Source organism: Dreissena polymorpha, chromosome 3, assembly GCF_020536995.1.
Source record: "Dreissena polymorpha isolate Duluth1 chromosome 3, UMN_Dpol_1.0, whole genome shotgun sequence".
NCBI classification, from domain to species: domain Eukaryota; kingdom Metazoa; phylum Mollusca; class Bivalvia; order Myida; family Dreissenidae; genus Dreissena; species Dreissena polymorpha.
The window spans coordinates 24,673,834-24,693,478 of NC_068357.1; the positions used below are offsets into that span (position 1 = coordinate 24,673,834).

Sequence of the window (19,645 nt, forward strand, 5' to 3'; positions counted from 1 at the left end):
ATATGTACTATATATGTACTATATTATTGAGCAAATGAGACGTGTGGACGTAAAGTATGGCAATAAAAAAACTGTAATGTTTGAACTAAAAAGTGTGTAAGATTGAACATATTAATTTTTGAAGACCAATCTTAAATCGCGTAACACAGCCTGTTTAAATGGCTTCTGGAATAATTTATTAATATACCGGTTCATACAATATTCATCTATCAAGATACATCGCAAAACTAGACAATAAATAAAAAGACGATGCTGTGCAAAGTCCCTTCCGGTGCGGCATTTGAATCAAAAATAATTATTTGACGTATTAACGAATTAAAACAAGCTGTAGACAATAATAAAATGTGTTCACGGCTAAATGGCAAACACTTCGTTAACATATTCAACTCCTATGTTATGAAATGCACTATCTGCTATTCTTATGGCATCCCCACCGTTGTCCTTGCGTATGAATCCGTGCAATTCTAGTTGCAAAAATCATCCGAGCAACAAGATTGGCAGAACTCATTTCCACCCGTGAATCCGGACTAAAACAAATAGGCATAGTATATGAACTTACTTAATCGTATACATCAACTTGTATTATTTTAAAATAGTTTATTAATGTCCATACTCAATATTGTATAGTTCACTGAACGTAAACTATTCTAAACTGAATACACGTGCATATATAGACCGTTCCATAATCGATAAATTGACCGCCGCCATATTGTCAGTCACGTGACTGTCCGCCATTACACTGCTGCTAACTGGTGCGAGACTGCGATTCCAAAAGCCAAAAACGTAGAGAATACCCGCTTAACCGTTGTCGGATAAATAAATTACTTAATGAATTAATGTGAGGCGATTATCACATTTTTGTTGTTTAAATGATTGTTTGAAGTTGAGATTGATTGTTACAAATAAAATGTTTAAAATGCTTTCGTGTATTTGTTTTTTTTTATATCTGTAATCAAGTGGTAATCATCGGCGAAAATTTGCCGGTTCAGTCGCTCATACTATGTCTTTGATTAGACTTGTTACTTTTAACGTTTCACAAACAATTCACGCATGTATTGTTGTGTTGATTTTAATAGCCGCAACATCAAGCAATTTATATTTTAATTAATACTTATTAAAGATTCTCGCGCAATTAATTACCGCTAATTGTTTGTAATTGGTCTCATGTGGTAAAAATCTACATTCCAAAATCATAACATATTATATTAAGTATGATATTTTTGATACGCCTTCCTTTATTTTTCTTGTTCTAGCTGATATCAAAGATAAAAAAAAATTGTGGTTTGGATTTATATTTAATTATGGAATTTTGTCACGTTAAAAAACGAGCTTTTTATTATGAGAGAGTGATATTGATCTTGACGATCTTTTATGTGATTATTCGGAAGATGAAGAGAATGTGATCTATGTGATATATCTATATTTTCATCTGTGAATCATTTAACAGCTATAAAGCTAAAAAATACTAAAAAATGTATTTTATAGGTCTTTGAAGTAACGCAAAACATATGGATAACGACACCAAATGTTTAGTCAATTAATCCACACAAAAAAAACTCCGAAAAAAACACCTAAATAATATTTCAAAAATATATTATTAAGCGCCAAACGAATTTATTAATACATTTATTTGCAACTTTAAAAACGCGGCATAAGCATCAAATTAAAGATTATCTGAAGACTGAAAGGCCGACAATTTGACACAACAAAGAGCTCTATGAATAAGCCGTAATATTTTTTGCAGAAAAGCTTCAATAAATTACAATAGTAATACATCTAATTATAAAAATATAATTATGAATGGCATGAGTACGTTAGTGTGATAAACACGTGAGTAATAGAAAGTATAAGGGGTGCATTGAAAATAAACGTACTACAAAGCCCTATTAAAAGCGAAGTGCATGACAGTATTAACATGTAATTTTAATTTGATGGGTTTTGTACAGAGAATGACGCTTTTGAGGAATATAAACATACAACTGAAAAACACAACTTTACATGATGCAATTTGAACTGTGTATTCATGTATATTGAAAACTCGTTACTAGTGAGTATGAGTGGCAAATATCTAACATTTTAACACACATATATCTATATTAATATTTTTTTTAAACAATATTTACCCCCGTTCGTGTCAAATGTAATTTCTTGTTTTATGATGTCGTTCGTGCATTGCCGTAACATTAAATCTTCATACGAAATGACGTAGTTTTAATTAACCGATACCCGCTAAATACGTTAAATGTTATGTTTTTAGGTAAATTTTATAATTATCAAATACTTTTTTTCATAAATTAAACCAGGGATTAAACGGGCTAGTATCTTTACGGTGTACAATTAATGATATTCTATATTGGACATAACTTTTAATTTGTACAATATGTAACATATCTAATGAACGCAACTGTTAAGTATGTCGGAGGTAAAATATTAAACCAAATGACTGCTTAATACTACCAGAAAGAGAAGACATGGTGGCATCATCAATTGTGTTTAATGACCAGACTGTCATCTGCCACCCAGTGTGGTTTATGACACCCCGGGATGACGCCATGTTGTTAGTTAAGGTAGTGCACCTCTAATGATTTCCCGCGATTTCTTCGAAGGTTGAAGAGCCTACTATTAGGTGCCGTAGCCTAGTGGTTAAGGCGATAGACTAGAAATCTTTTGGGATATTCCCACGCAGGTTCGAATCCTGCCGACGACGTATACTTTTTTGCGACGCGTTTTATTTATTTTCTAACGTAATTTGATTTAATATGGCATATAAACTATATTTATTGTTAAATATGTTGCAATTTTTATGCACATTTTTCAATTATTAAAATTAAAACAACGTTATGGCGAAATTGGGTGATTTACTGTTGAAAATACGAACCATGCATGTTGCATTTTTATTTTTATTTCAAAAAGTTAACGGTAAATCTGTCTAGTTCTTGGTATTTTTGCTGTATATAGTGTTTCTATAAAAACTAAGTTTAAAATATGACTTAAATGATACTATTTTGAATTTTATGACACTTTGTTTTTAACCGACCCAATTTTTACTTGGCTGAAATCACTTACATTTCATGGTGCTCTTCCATAGATAAAAATTTGTAAAAAATAAATGTCTGTAAATGAATACTTATTTCATCTTGTTTTAACTTTAAACACCTTTACAGCATCTGTACACACCAACTGCATGCCCATATTTGGAAATTTGAATGAATTATGGAACTTTTATATACCCCAGGGGTGAAAATAAACTGGACAAAAGCCGAGCGTGGGGGTGGTTTTGAAAAAATCGGTATATTTTTTTAAAAAGCATGGAAAGCCTACCTACAAATTTGCATGTAGTTCAGTGAAATGATGCTGATTAAGAAAATAATTAATTAGATTATATTTGGATATGTGCCCATTAGAGGTGCGCTACCTTAAGTCTGGATAATATCTGATCAAAACGAGATAATCGGATTATGCAGAACAAACGGGCAATTCAACACTGGAATGCAAAGGATTACGCGATTTTAAGATTGATGCATATTATCAAATGATAAATATTGCATTTAGTTTAATTAAATGTTTTTTTTTAATGTGTTAACGTGTTTATTTTCCTAGACAAATACCTAAAAAATGCACGTTTTTCAAACATTTTTCTGTTATAACACTAACTTAACATCTCCTCTAGCAGAAAAACTTTATTTCATACAATTTGCATGACAAACAAACAAGTTTTACAAAAAGAAAGAAATTCACCCGTTGAATAATCGGTGCTCTCTTATATATGTTACCGGTTGTTTGGCAGTAGTGTAATGGCGGACGCGGAGAGTATTCAGGGGAGATAATTGGGTAATTACTAAATTATGGAACGGTGTATTTAAGCATTTCATAGATCAAAAAAAGAAAATTATAATATCTTAAATGTCTGAAAACATGTCTTATTGTACATGATACGGTAGTTGAGCAATCTGTCACTACAATTTTCAATTCACCTGGGTGTTCTGTGTAATACACTTGCCGTCATAACCAGTAAGTGGACTTCCATAAGTCGTACATTTCTGGAAGGGATCGAGCAAATGTTCATATATTTTGTGTTTTATTCGCAAATCATATTTTCAAAACGTTTCACACTTTAATATGTTGTACTGCATAAAACTTACAAGGTACATGAAACGTCCAACTTTCAAGATGTATGCAGACGTTTTGCCGAGTTTACTTACCTGTGGTCGAAATGATGGTTAATTAATTGTATTAGTTTACATGTATACCAATTACTAATTAATACCTGATTATGAGCACACGCTGTCACCTGTGTACAGAAAGGCATGTCTGCCATGTCGTCGCAATCGAAACATATCGGTCCTCTTTGATGTCTAGATGGGTATCCTATCTGGCAAAGTACAAAAACGAAATTAAAATATATCACTACCACCTGTAAATAATCAAAAAGACAAGAAAGATATCTTAATTTGATACGGTCTGTTTTATCAAAGATCTCGTACTAAACCGGTTTACAGCGCAAACATATAGTTATCAAAATTCCATGCACGAACCTTAGATTGCCCGATATAGCATGGAGTCACTGCATAATAGATATAGTGTGATTCAAGTTTCAGTTACATTCGTATGATCTAAGTTCTTTAAAGCAATTAAAATTATGTAAAGTCCATCCTATCAGCACTTATTTGGTGTATCCGTTGTTAACCAATATTTGTTTTATATGTTTTTATAAACAGTTGTACTATAAGATTTTTAGTGGCGAGATGGACAGACAGACAAAGGACACAAATATATATGTACGTGTGTACCCAATTCGTAAGTTAGACCGTTTCCATGATAGGATGTGAGTAATCGCCTCTTGGACACAATACAAATTTACCTGACAGACCTCATCCTCCGTCATTACAATAGTCCTTGTCGCAGCAGTATGTGCAGTTATAAATGGTTGAATTAATGCATTCCTGCAACAACAAAAAAACTATTGACAAGTTGTAACATGTTTAAATGCCAATGATAAATATAATAGATATTTGTTGGATTCGATGGATTATCGATTTTAATTCACGAGTGATCATAGAAAATAATATTTTCACGAGTGGCGCAGACCCGATTGAAAATATATTGTCTCTATAATCACGAGTGAATAAATAGATATTCCACCGAATAAACAAATTTTCTTTTTATTTTATGCTTTTTTCACAGTTTATTTACATTGTTAAAGAGTTTAACCAAAGAATTTCGCTTGGATAATGACGTCATTTCGTCAAAAAAATGACGTCATTTCACAGTAAAAACTTTTCACTGTTGAAACAGTGAAATTATCAGTTTTAATTCACTGATATTTCTCTATAAACCACCGGAAAGCATAAAATAAGAAAGCGTAACTAGTCAAGCATATTGACATTTAAACATGTGGAAAAACATTCTTAGAAAATCCGATTGGCGGAACAAACTTAGTTTTTAAAATGTCGATTCAAGTGTACAACGCTGTATCTCAACAGTTAACATACAAAAATACATTATGTGCGACATACGTACAATATTTGTATCTTTGTTAAAGTAATATTTATTGAAGGCTTTTGAATCTGCTACAAATTTACACATTTTAAAATACGGAAAGGATGCTTGAATACAAACCGCTTTGCGTCGACAACCAACGCTGAAACTGTGCGCGCCGATTGACGTTGAACTCGATTCTACGTAACACACCTAAAAAGTTAATGTGTTTACATACAAATATTTGTAAAAATAGTATCGGTTCGTAACGAAAAATATCGACCCTATTATACGTTTATTCACAATGTTAAATTATTTTTTTTCTATAACTAACGACACACTTTGAATAATTTCATTTTTAAATACTTTGTTGTGAACAAACCATGTTAGATCGGTAATATCGTTGGATTCCAGAATATGCTTTGTATTCACATACCTCATCTGGTTTACAAGTTGTTGCACGATTACAAGTGATATTCCTCCCAAGTCTTTGGCAAGAAAAACACTTTCTTTCGTGTCCTGTCAAAAAATGCAAGTACATGTTATTGCAACGATTATCCCCATGTATCTCTTCATCTGACTTTGATTTTTCTTTACCTTGCGCAACACGGAACTATTATATACAATAAAAATGACCTTATTTATTAAGATATAAATGTTAAAATGTGCGAGTAAAAATCAATTTCACAACACAAATTACGCATTTACCATTTGAACAATCGAGTCCCGAATAACCATGTGGGCATTCACATCTGAAGACTCCTGTCTCGTCGTGACATATCCCATTGCTACGAAACGGATTACTTGAACACTCATCAATATCTAAAACAAAACATTTAAGTCATGCCCATTTTCGTTCCAATAGTCATCATTGCAACCGAAATATTCATACTAATATGTGTAGATTACACATCAAATGAATGTGAAGAGGACCTACACTATATGATTAGGTTAAGTTACAATGCTTCTGTGACAAGTAACGCCTTGAAAACAAAATACACACGAGCACATAAATTCGTGTATCGTAACAAATCCCGCCATTTGAACAGTGGCTGGTGAGGCATTTACCATTATCATATATTAAAACGTGTGATTAAGCATAGAATGTAAACGGTTCGAACTGAACAATTTGTTTTGATTGTTCATGAGGGCGGAGGTTGTATTTACTGCAAGTTGTCTCAGTTAATTCGGCAGTGACGCCACTTCAGGTACTGAATAATGCGTTCGCTATTGTCAAATATATTAATGAATTTGCATTTACTGGTTTGTAAATCAAGTATCTAACATGGTGCAGACTTGCCTTTTTGACATAGACTTCCTTCAAACCCGAGAGGGCAAGTACACATAAACGTGGTTGCGTTCTGTGTGCATGTATCACCGTAATGACAAGGATGTGAATCAAACGCGCCGCCTTGACCTAAATTACATTTAAATTACATGGTAATTAATTATATGAATACAATACCATAGAGCCTGTATGAAAATATGTTTAAGATACAATATTTTGTAGGATTAAACTTAAACTTAACGATATAGTGTGGTTGATACACACACAATTAACACATTCTTTCTAAAAATGTTAAAATGTCATAACAATATGTCATTAGTGCCAATCTCATGTGTATATGTAAACGAATACTCGTATATAAATGTGCACATATTTTAATAATTGGAGAGAATGAATTACGAATGTATACAGTTTACCTTTTTCGCAGAATTTTCCCGAATAACCAGGTGGGCAAACACACACAGACAATGACAAATGTGAAAAACAGGTCCCTCTTATGCACGGGGTGTCGTAACACGGATTTAGAACTGAGTTAACAAGCATTAAAACGATTAAATGTTTATACAATATAATCAAAATATCAAATTCACGTATGTAAAATAATTGTTACACTAAAACGACGCCACTGCCCGTGTTTCATGATATGCGAATACGAGAATTTGAATATACTAGCACATTGGTAAAATGCATGCATTCCTTGTTATCTCAATACGTCAGATGATTACGAAAACGTTTTATCTGAGTGTTATTAATCATAAATATTAATGAAATTCTATGATATGTATTGTCAAACGTACTTCGGTAATAACCATGTTAGCTGTCAATCAGATCTTATAAGACGGTTTAATGACACTTACCATTTTGACAGTGCTCCCCGTCAAATCCGTCTAAGCACATATACGTGTAGTGATTTAAACTGTCCACGCATTGACCGCCATGCTGACATGGCTGGGATACACACTCGTCTATCTCTGTGCAATAAAATGATCAAACACAGTAGCTTATGTCAACTGGGTTTAAACAAATTCTACATACTCCAATGTCTTAATGTCAACTAAAAGCGAATATTTAAAACAAACAAAAAATTCACTATTTTGTCAAATTTATTTGGGTTTCAAACACATAAAATTGGTATAAAATAATGTACTTTTTGGCTAAAATCCCTTTCTGAAAAAAAAACGGTTGAAAGAAAAAATATTGTTATGAAAAACCATGCGAAATATGTAACATAGTTAACCTGCTTAAATAAAACACGCCTATGTATACAATCCATCGACACAAACAGTATTTAAACCTTAATATCGCGACGATGAAACATATAGCGTATTTTACACGTAGACTAAATATACAGAACAAGGCCGTCTATGCTGACCGTATTGCATCGTAATGATTGAATATAATGATTATAAGTATACAAAAAAGATAGGTTCATAGCATTTCCCGACATACTGCAATAAAAAATAAAAATAATATACTGCACAAAAACCATAACAGCACTGGAAGCATATCAGGCATTTTGCCCCAAAATACGTTTTTTAATTAAAAAAATTTGTCCCACCTGTGTCACACAGTTTACCAGTGTACCCGTGCACACACTGACACACAAAGTTATCTACGTCATCTTCACAAGTCCCACCGTTTTTATATGGTTGGGATCTACATTTATCCGCGTCTAAAATAAGCCACTCATAAACAATCCGTTAACTTAAAACAACAATTTCACGGCACATTACAGCTCTCAAACAATAACACCGACTTATATTAAGCTTTCACTGCGAAATACACATGTATTACTGACTCAACTATGTGCTTAATATTTACTATCACGATATAAAACAAGCGTTATTTAAAAATAAAAAAGTATGCTTATTTAAAAACTATAAAGAACATAAATACGAGGCAGAATCGCTGTATATTCGAATGACCAGCATATCTATCTGACAGTTAGGACCTTCGAACCCCGATGGGCAGAGACAAAAATACACATCCAGATGAACGAAGCATACACCTCGAATACATGGGTTACCATAGCAACCGGTGCCTTAAACAGAAAATGCACCAAACCATCAAAAATAAATGTGATCGGCCAATATTTACTAAAATTGTATCACGCACTTGTAATATTTACGCGGAATCTTACCGTGCATTCCATGAGGACTGGTTGTTGGCGAGATATTTGATACTGACATACAGGTAACTGTTGTTTTTGGTACTACACTGTTGGCATGGAAACGCAAGGGCCTACAGACAGCGCAATGTCGTCCAAGGCAATGTCGCCTTCATAACCATCACCAACATTTCCTTCGAAGGTTATCTGCTTAATATTTATCAATACAAAATTATATTAAATACCTTTGCTTTCTATTCACGTGTAAGAATTCTTGTCAGATATGCAATTGCGTACGTTCGCTTGTGTGTTAAATCGACGAAGTAAAAATGTACCATAAAAGGGTAAGAAGCGTTAATTTCGATCTTCGCACTTAACCACGAAGGCCCCTGATCGCTTGATTCTGACCATAACACTTTCCCCGGTGGAGTAACAGTATTTCCAGAAATGTAAACGTTGAGCTCTCCGATTGTTGGACCAAACATGTTGTACAAAAATGAAAGACAATACCTCTCGCCGCCTGTGGTAATTAGAGGACTGTGTAGCCAGACTGACTGATTAGTCTGTCTTTGAGCACTCGTTTTAATAAATGCGTAGGTGCCTAAACCATGGTATAAGTTACTAATATATACTTTATAATCATTAGTATTCAAGGAAAGACATGCTTCCAGAAGCTATTAGACCGAGATCAATGAATGATAAGATTGCGATCATGATGCAACTTCTAAAACAGTGTGGTAAGTTGACCTAGATACATAATAGTTTGCCAACGCAGTTACTGTCAATCAAGGATTTAGTGAAACAATGTTGCAATTATATTTAAAGTTGTTTACAAAGCGCTTTGTTGCAAAATGCAAACGATACACTGACAAACATGGATAATATAACCGAGAAGCTGAAGGATAGATGTATGTCATCCTGTATATTGTCGATTATAAAAACATGAATCATTTTAATTGTTAAGCGTATTGTTTATTGTTAAATAAATTAAAATAAACAGAACAAAGTAATTGTTCGAATCAATACCATTAAGGATATTACCGCTGGAGTTTCTAAGCGTGTGGTCAACACTTGAACCTGTTCCGTCAGAGGGTGTTGGCCCACGATAAAGTATCCAATCAAAATTGTCCCTTCTTTGAGCATTCCTCCACCCGCAAAACGTGATCTTTTCAAAGTTGCAATTGATGTCTAAAATAGAACATCTGGTGTTGTTGTGGTTATTGTCGGAGCAAAAGATATAGAGATTACTAGGTCTACGCCGAATAAAGCGAAGTTTATTTTGCGAGGCTTAGAAAATCTGAACCACGAGCCTTGGCGCCGACCTAGAATTCGATTTATCCCTTCAATTTTCTTAGTCGTCAATTATTTCTTTAAAAATAGAATAGGAAAATAGAAGTACACGGAAAATCTCAAAGTTATTTTAAGCAAACGTTGTGTTATTATTTTATTCGTGCCGAGTCTAATATATTGCAAAACGATCAGGTACTAACCTGTTTTTCTGTTTATCATACCTCTACGTCCCCGATTACAAGGAAATAATAAACAAAATACTAACAAACTGCAGCTTTAGCGGGAAAGAATATGACTTTTGTCGTTTGACGTGTTAATAATGACGTCATGAGTACGCGCACTTAATATTTGTAAAAAAATTTTTTTACTTTTTGTGTTGCATTTTATGTTTAAAATAAATTACATCTTGGTATCGAATTGTTTGTTTTGTTGAATCTGATTTGATTTTACTAAAAATGATAACTTTATAGTTGATTCCTAGTAATATGACAATCCTCCACACATGACTGATATAAGAGTCCGCCTCGTGTGGCAGCTATATATATATATTCCACAGTGGTTTATTTCGACAATGCACGTCTGATCATGGGATAAAAAGTGATTGATAAAAAGTGAGACTTATAGTATTAGTTGTTTTAGTTTTAGTGGTAAAGCAGAAGCAGTAGCAGTATTAAATGGTTAAATCATGAAACATTGCATTTTAATAGAGTGAATAAATTATAACCTTGGGGAATAATTCAACGTATAACTGTACATAATAAAAATTTCGTCTTGAATGAATTAATAATATACCTATTTGACAGTGGCTGCCGAAATACCCGTTAGCACATTGACATTGGTATTTGTTAATCATGTCTTTACAGGTTCCTCCGTTTGAACACGGGTTGGACTTGCACTCATCTACATCTTTAAGTAATGAGCATTGTATTGATTAATATACAACATTAACATGTATACTAGCATGTGGAATTTTCTATCCGATGCGACTCAAGAACTGACAATACTTTACTAAGAACGACAGTTTATAACTATTTATTTTAGTTTCATTTTTCACGGACGTTTCGGATGAAGACGAATGACATAATAAATGTTGTGTATAATTAAACATTTACTCAAGAATTTGATTGTTATTAACAATAGTAGTACATTTTCAGTAACTCTTTAGAAAACTTACTTATATTACAATCGGTACCCGTGTAAACATCCTGGCATCTGCAATCAGCAGTGTTGTTTCCTAAGTTTGCTATGCAGAGAGAGTTCCTGTAGCACGCAATCTCTTTGCATGGTCCTTCGACTGGCAGATATAAATAATCAAGTTCACACTTTGAATTAATGTATTCGAGGTATAGTAAAGTGATCTACCCTAAATACACAGTGTAAAAATGTTGTGCGAATATTGTCACCTTGCATACTTAAAGCTTATGTTAGTTAAACAAAATACAGTCGCAAAATACAAAGCTTTTAACATACTGCTAAATGTTTTTTTTATTTAAATCGTTAAGGTAGTTTAAATGTTACTTAACATTTCCAAGCGTTCTTGGATGGAGACAATCAACTTTATAATGTACATTCAGTTTAGTGAACCAAAAAGTGTTTAAAAATACGGTCACCTACATTGGTATGGTCGAAAAATTGTTCAGAAATGTTAATTATATTAATATATGAAGAACATATTTGAAAAATATCAGATATAATTTTATATCTTACGTACGTTCAATAGTCTTATTTGCAACAATCTTTAAACGAAAACATCTTTCCTCTCCTTGTTTTCTAATAAAGAAAATATATATTGACATCACAAAACTGATACTTCCAGAACTTAAAAATACGTAACCAACAACTTATATTGAAGATCAGTAATTTTTACGTATTAGGAACTGTCCAACAAGACGTTTGAAATACAAAGTCGATTACCTATGTCGAATATTAAAGTATTAAAAAGCACTCACTTTTAACACAATTACATGCTCTGTAAAGTCTTCATATGCTTAAATATTGATAGCACCTTTTTTGATAACACAGTCTACTTCAAACCTTTTTTAAAAAGTGATTTATAAACAATCTGCATTACCCTTCAATTGAAACTTTTAAACAGAGCGTTCGCACTTCTCCAGGAAAAAGTGTAGATGCCGGCTTGTATGACAGGTAGCTGCTACATTTGTTGGACAAAAGTTGCGATGGAAAAACATATAATCCAATCAATTTTGTAATGCTCGTATCTTTAAGGGTTGGACTGGAAAGTAATTGAAAATACGGTACTCATTTTTCATCATAACATTCCTCGATGTTTAAGTCTCATTGACATTCACACAATATCTTATGAAAATCAGAAAATCATGTTCAAATTTACGATGATTTATAAACGTACCACTCATTACGTTTAAAAATAGGTGACTTATAAAACCAACTATTGTTGTGGAACTCCTAACATCGATCCCTCTGTGTAGTACACATTCAAGTTACACGTTTCATTTTGAACACATAGCACAACAGAATCCGCAGGTAATGTTGGAACCAGAAAATATGGTTTGTCCTACAATTTCGCGAAACACATTTAGAAATTATAGAGATTGCTTCTAAATAAACTAATAAACCATACATCATACACAACTTTAACTAAGACATTACACATACCCTATTAGCAATTGCTGTCGAGGCCTCGGAGCCTGAAAATAAAATAAAAATAAAAATTAGACACATGTGTAATTTTATTTTGTTCATTATTTAACTTTTAAAACAAGTTCTTGTTAGTTGTAGACTCATTAAACGAAACTATGTACATTAATCAACTTACCTGTGAAACCTGCCTTCGGGCATATTTCATCCAGTACAAATCTGTGCAATAATAATAATAATCAATTAATTAATAGATATTGTATCCGAAGAAATAATAAGAATTACGAATAATCTTAACTTGTTAAATATATTTACAATTGACATATAAATTGTCTAAATGTACCCACTTGCCTTGTCCTTAATTTGAAGACAAAACGCAAATGAACCGTAGAACACGGACGATAATTCAGCTACCCAAGTTTTGCACTCACAATGGTTTGGGTTGTAATTTATTGGTTGTGATATATTGATATGAAGTTGTGAGGCCACGTATCCAGTTTCTAACGTGGCACTGTAATAAATAGTAATGTGTTTTATATAATACAGCTGAATACGGTTAGTGTATTAAAATATTTTACTCTTAGCTGTTTGGTCTAAAATCCATGACATTTGTTGTTTTTAATATTAATATTACTAGTATGTTAAGACTGGTAAAGTCATGTCACGATTATTTAAAATCTTATATACATTAACAATAACAATATATTATCATACATACGTATCGCCTGACAAACGGAAAACGGATAGGAGCAATTCCTTTCTGAACATCGGAACTCTTTTGAGATACTTCCAAACATCTTGTTGAACGTCTAAAAAGAACATGAATTACAAAATTAGCGATTTGCATATTAACGAAATTTAAATTTAAAAGGGAAATACAAATTTCGCTGGATATATAACTTTTGCAAAAATAACTTACATTTAGGCAGCCCCCGTTTTGATCATAAGTTAGATCTAAAAATAATGAAAAAAACACATTTATTATTTAAAACGTTTGTAGCAAACAATATTGCGTGAGTTTGTTCCAACTAAGTCTATCGTCAATTGCTTAACTTTCAAGAGTAATAATAATAATATGAATAATACCCGCACAGTTTAACATGTGGAAAATACGACGATGTAATCAATGCTTCAATCAAAACCAAAGCTTCTTTCTATATTGAATTAAAGATTCAAATCGAGCTGCATATACTTTAAGTTGGTAATGTTTGTATTTAATTAAACAAGTGAGATGACAAAAAACAAATCAGTGAAAACAAAAAACGTGAATCTGTATTCCTACTAGTTTCACATTTTTGTCAAGTGAATCCTATCTGGCAGTAACACACCGGTCTGTCCTGCACATGTCCATGACAGAACAAACATTCGAGAACCTGACAGCCTCTTTTGTCTACAAATTTGAATTACAAACAGTAAATCACATTTTAATTGCCATATCTTAAACGCATACTCTTGGCATATTGCTGACTTATGTAGTATGTAGTAATGTTGTTTTTTTCCATAAAACAATCTTGTAACCTTTCTCATCATACTTAAATATGTGTTCACTTAAATTATTTAAGAACAACGTACAATTCCGGATGTTACAGTTACAACCGTTTGATAACGTATCCAGGCGGAGCTAAAATGCGTAAACAGATTTGGCTAGCATGAAACCTTTCACTTAGATCAACAATCATTTAATATAATGTAATGTAATTATTATAACGCATTACGCAAATTTCTGTATAAACAGAGATATGTATAGTTTATACCTTCTTGATGTAATCAAAACATTGTATTCATAACTAAATTTAAAAAATACCGTATGTTTGTCTAGTGTTGTTTGTTGAAATATGGAAACATCTGATTTCACCTTGTTCCCCCGAACTGAAGAAAACTTTGTACATATTACATTTTGATAAGCTGTCATAAATTTCGTTTTTCTAACATTACACAATATATTCATGAATATTATGCATTCAATTATAAGCTAACTAGTTGTTGAATGTTTTGCACACCTGGGATCTCTGTAATATCATTCAAATTATAATTACGCACAGTTTTGGAACAAGTAATTTAATTTTATCGCATTTAAAGAATCCCTTTCCCAATAAAACTGGTAAGAAAACAACATTAAAAAGATGAACGATATGTAATATATCAATTACAAACCTCTTCAAAAGAAGTGAAACACACACTTTCATTTCGTTTAAATTCACAAATCCTGGGATGCGAAACGCCAAATCCATCGAGAAATTAGTATTTGATGGGGAAATGCACGACTGACATGTTGAAAAAACATGCACTTTAATGTCCTCAGGTCGTTAGACGCTATATTCAATACTGAAATATAATTAAAATAATTTGCTAGAAAATTGTTTCCAGTTTAAGTGAAAACACTACAAAAACTCAATTTCATTTGAAAGACAATAATATTAACCGACTGAATTTATGTAAAATGTCTTTTTAAAAGCCAGTAAAATGACAAATATGCGTTAAAAACATATTGTACAATAACTTATTGTTGTGCATGAACTCCTATAAAGCACACACGATGAACTTAGCACAAACTGATTATTGGCAAACCACATAAAATAACAGATGCCATTTCTGATCATTTCCTTTGCCCGAAGTTACTGTGTATTGAACGTGACATTCATCATCAGAACTGCATTCAAAGATGGATTCAGGCTGAAGACTTTGGTTGATAAAATGAGGCAGATCCTGTCATAAAATGGTACAAATGGACATAACAGATTTCGCGTCAATATTAAGAGAGAGTTAAACGTTTGAAATACTTAAAATTAAACAGCAACATTCTCGATAAACTTAAATCACCGGAAAACTGTTTACCTCATATATAGTTATATGAGCTTGTATTTTATAAAAATAGACGGCCTTCATTAAAACAGCCTTTTCGTTAAATGGATAACATGTTTACCAATACCTTGTATAAAATACGTTCTAAGTAATAAGCAGTTGAGGGCATAGCTTAGTAAGAAAAAAAGTTTACAATTATTATTAAATAAAATATAAAATAAACATAAGATTTATACCACTTTCCAATACAACAGCCCAACACCTTTAAAGAAAAAAGGTAATAATCAACATTTAGATCTACATTAACATTGCGTCTGTTTTTCTTATTTAAATTATCATTTCGATTTTTTTAAATACTTAGTTAATGCAAGAGAAAAAGAATCGATATATTTAATTATTTATTATTAAGAAAAGTCATTTAGTACTTATGAAATATTTTGCATACGTTATGGTATTCAACGGCCAAGCGACAAAAACACTTTTACTGACTTAAGATCGTTACAGTGCCTTGAATAGATCAAGCTCTTTTCTAAAACAGCATTATCACATTCGCATTTTCCTTTGTGTTTGAAAATATGTAGCGCACAATCAAATTCCTTGAATAATGTGATTTTAAAACTAGCTTTAACTCCAGTCTATAAATACGTCCATAAGTGTGTACCAAGAGTAAATTGGTGATTAACACCAAGCGCTCTCGATAACAAAATGTTTTTCGAAAAAAAACTAAATTGATTTTTTTGGTAAAAACATGCAATTTTTTTAACATGAACGGATTACATATATATATGCAAATACTTCTTTTGGATTAACAAGGTCATTAAAGTATTTGAATCAAATCCGGTTGTTCTGTACATAATTAAAAATATTTATCAATATTGTTTTTAATAAGTCTAAGAATTGCGTTATTTGTTTTGAATATACTCGTCTCTATCTCTAGTATGGAAGTGCATAATTTGTTATGTATATCAACTGTTGTCATGCTAACCCTACTCAATCTTTAATTGCCAATACTACTACTTGGCATTCGTTTTAAGTGGTTACCGTTTATTTACTTTAACTTTTGGTCTATTTAGTCAGACGTTTTTTGTTGTTGTGGCGGTACAATCTTAATGAACATGTTTGGCTCGTGTCCACATACACTTATTTGTGGAGCCACAGGTCAATTCCAAGAGAAAAATATTTGTATAATGAATGATTTAACTCATAGGATGTATCCTGTGTGTATTCTGTCTAATTTGATTACAAATGACGCCATTTAACTAACCATATAAGAACACTTTTGTGCGGCGTGTCATTTCTCTTAGCCTTGCACTAGATTATTATGCATGTTCATCGAAGCAAATTAAAACGAATGCTATTGAAAAGAACCGTAAAGCGCCATGGAAATACCAGTTCGACTATTGTGTTTATCATCTCACATTGATTTCGATTTTTAATACAAGAAAATAAAAAAACATATTTTTTCAAGTTCCATTGGTAATTTTAGTTCAGATATAACAAAATTTTCACACCTGCTGTGACATTCACCACAAAACACACTTCATCTTTGTTCACACTAAAATGGAAAATAACACTATACACTGAAAACACTGTGTCGGTGTTTTTTATTGGGCCATACAATTTAACACTGATTACTTGCGAATATAGTTAAAGACGCTTTTCTATTTATATGTTTTTGCTAAGGTACCATACACCATAGAGGATATGTGTTGGATTTGACGGAATATCGATTTTGTTCACGAATGATCAGAGCAAATAAACTATTTCTATGATCACTAGTGAAATAAAATCGATAATCCACCAAATCAAACAATTTTTATTTTATGTTTACAAATTGTTAACTTTGTATTTTTGCTAAAATAATGCCGTCGTAACGTCATGAAAACGACGTCCTGTCACAGTATAACAGTTAAAATTATCGATAGTTTTCACTATTAAAGGGGCCTTTTCACAGATTTTGGCATTTTTTAACTTATTCATTAAATGCTTTATATCGATAAATGTAAACATTGGATTGTAAAAGCTCCAGTAAAAAATCAAGAATAAAATTAAAAAAAGGAAAAGAACATTGCCCGGACCAGGTTTCGAACCAGTGACCCCTGGAGTCCTGCCAGAGTCCTGAAGTAAAAACGCTTAAGCCTACTGAGCTATTCCGCCAAGTACACATACTTGACGTATTTTATACCTTATATAAGCAATCTTCGTAGTTTCACAAAATTTTACGACAAAAACAGAACTCTCCAAAATATTCAATCGTTTCGCGTTGCAACGCTTTATAATTTTTAGGTTTTAAAATCGTCAAAAGATGCATATAATGGCTATATTAGACCATGGTAAATGTTCAGTATTACTGTTTCCTCACAAATATCATAACTAAAACGAAAATTTGCGAATCTGAAACAACTTTTTTCAATTTTGTCAATTTACCAAAGCGTGAAAAGATCCCTTTAATTTTCACTGTTTGAAACAATGAATGATCAGTTTGAAGTCACTGATATTTCTCTATTAACCGACGGAAAGCGTAAATGCCTAAATTGAGTTTTGATACAGTTTACCTTATATGTTCTTGGTTTGCAAGCATTAATAATAATATTGGCCAATTTCCTTTGGGATGAACGTTACGCTCGTAAGAAACTGGTTGTTTTTTTACATGTCTTTTCTTGTTTTTTAGTTTAATGTCTTGAAGTTGTTCGCTCACAAAACCAAGCTCAACATTAGGACTTAAATAAAAATGTAGAAAACCCAATTAAGTTTAATCGCATATTAATATGAAATTACATGAATCTGGCAAATTTACAATTGAAACTAAGACAAAACAACACCAATATCTGCTCAAAAATACAATCATAAAAATAATAGTTGTCATCATACATACAAATGAGTTTAAATATAAAACTTGCAACAATAATTTTTATTATCTATAGGTCATATGAAATACCGACTGCAGTATTACCTTTCGTTGTGTTGGAATGTTCCGAAAACATATGTGTATGTTCCGCACTCTCTGTTTTTGTTGCATTTAACTTGGTTTGTTTTGCCAAATGTGACAAATGTTGCCTGAAAAATTATTTTTTACCTTAGCTGTTATTGTTTACTTTCGAAGGTTTTAAGTTGTATAAATTAATACAATCGCTCCAACAAAGAATAACTAATTAAACAGTATTAACATGACACAATAAACAGAATATTGTTTATCATTTGGAAAAAAATCAAACGATAATTGTTGTTAGTTGTGCTGTTTAAAACAATTTATCCCACTTTAACAGCGAATTCGGTTCATTAAAGCCCCGTTGATTAAATTCCTGCTATTAACCCGGCACGAAATGACGCCATTTTTTGACAAAATGACGTCATAAATCAAGCAAAACTATCCAGTAAAACTAATTTAGTTTAAATACAACGGTTTACTGAATAAACAGTGTGATAAATAGAATAATAGATTAGTCTTGATTTTAGATCAGGTTAATCATGCTCGGCACGAAAACGAAAAAGCACTCACCAATGATCGTGCTTTTTTATTTCTAAGACTCGCGTGATAAAACTGATCTATAACCAACACTAACCTATTATTCTCTATTTAACTTAACGTGATCGTCAAAATGTAGAAAGCTTGTGTATACGTAAACAGTTTGAAACAGTTATATACAATAAAATATTTTCACTAAAGTCTTGGTTTACTTATATTTATCATTCAAGCAGTTTCACACAATTTTGTGTTAAAATCTTTTATAAGCGCTTTCGTTAATGTCGTTTTCCGTTTTGACAGGTTATTTTAGTACCACATACATTCAACTGCCACTTACCCCATTAGTTGCTGAATTTTGATATGTACTTGCTATGTCTGAAAAAAAATAATACAGTTAAAATATTATTTTCTCTGTCACAATTATGCGGACTTTGAATTGCAATAAATACAATGTTTACGATTCATTGTTTAAAGCTTTATAAACCACTGCGCTGATTAATATAGAGCAATGAACATACCAGTCGAAAAGCGTGTCACTAAAGCCAGTTTTACACATACATGAGTTCGTTTTACCATCAGTCAGACAAAATCCATTTTG

The 19,645-nt window shown here is 32.1% G+C and overlaps 1 protein-coding gene across 10 annotated transcripts; it reads right to left on the reverse strand.

The window, feature by feature from the left end:
• Positions 1-488: 488 nt before the first annotated feature.
• On the reverse strand, positions 489-19,440 carry LOC127873324 (neurogenic locus Notch protein-like). 10 transcript variants are annotated; one of them, XM_052417140.1, is made up of 22 exons: positions 19,385-19,440; positions 18,535-18,638; positions 14,934-15,104; positions 14,584-14,648; positions 13,699-13,733; positions 13,498-13,588; positions 12,958-12,998; positions 12,798-12,829; positions 12,235-12,396; positions 11,875-11,933; positions 11,338-11,457; positions 10,956-11,069; positions 9,900-10,061; positions 7,624-7,737; positions 7,183-7,293; positions 6,779-6,895; positions 6,187-6,300; positions 5,915-5,997; positions 5,620-5,691; positions 4,862-4,943; positions 4,268-4,372; positions 489-527 (listed from the first exon to the last, which is right to left on the reverse strand). In XM_052417140.1, exons 3-20 carry the CDS (start codon positions 15,008-15,010, stop codon positions 4,872-4,874), a joined length of 1,641 nt encoding a protein of 546 aa, XP_052273100.1. In that variant the 5' UTR covers positions 15,011-15,104; positions 18,535-18,638; positions 19,385-19,440; the 3' UTR covers positions 489-527; positions 4,268-4,372; positions 4,862-4,871. The 10 variants fall into 10 exon arrangements, with proteins under 10 accessions (XP_052273100.1, XP_052273104.1, XP_052273101.1 ...); XM_052417144.1 differs by lacking the exons at positions 18,535-18,638; positions 19,385-19,440 and adding exons at positions 13,211-13,290; positions 14,062-14,169 and having other exon boundaries at positions 14,934-14,954; XM_052417141.1 differs by lacking the exons at positions 18,535-18,638; positions 19,385-19,440 and adding an exon at positions 17,093-17,306.
• Positions 19,441-19,645: the final 205 nt, after the last annotated feature.

Coding starts and splice junctions, on each gene's coding strand:
- LOC127873324 (XM_052417139.1), bottom strand. CDS start 14,309: ATGATGAGAAAGGTTACAAGATTGTTTTATGGAAAAAAACAACATTAC. Junction 13,734..14,107: donor GACATGTGCAGGACAGACCG/GTGTGTTACTGC, acceptor CATTATTTTTAG/ATCTAACTTATGATCAAAAC. Junction 6,896..7,182: donor GGGAAAATTCTGCGAAAAAG/GTAAACTGTATA, acceptor AATGTAATTTAG/GTCAAGGCGGCGCGTTTGAT.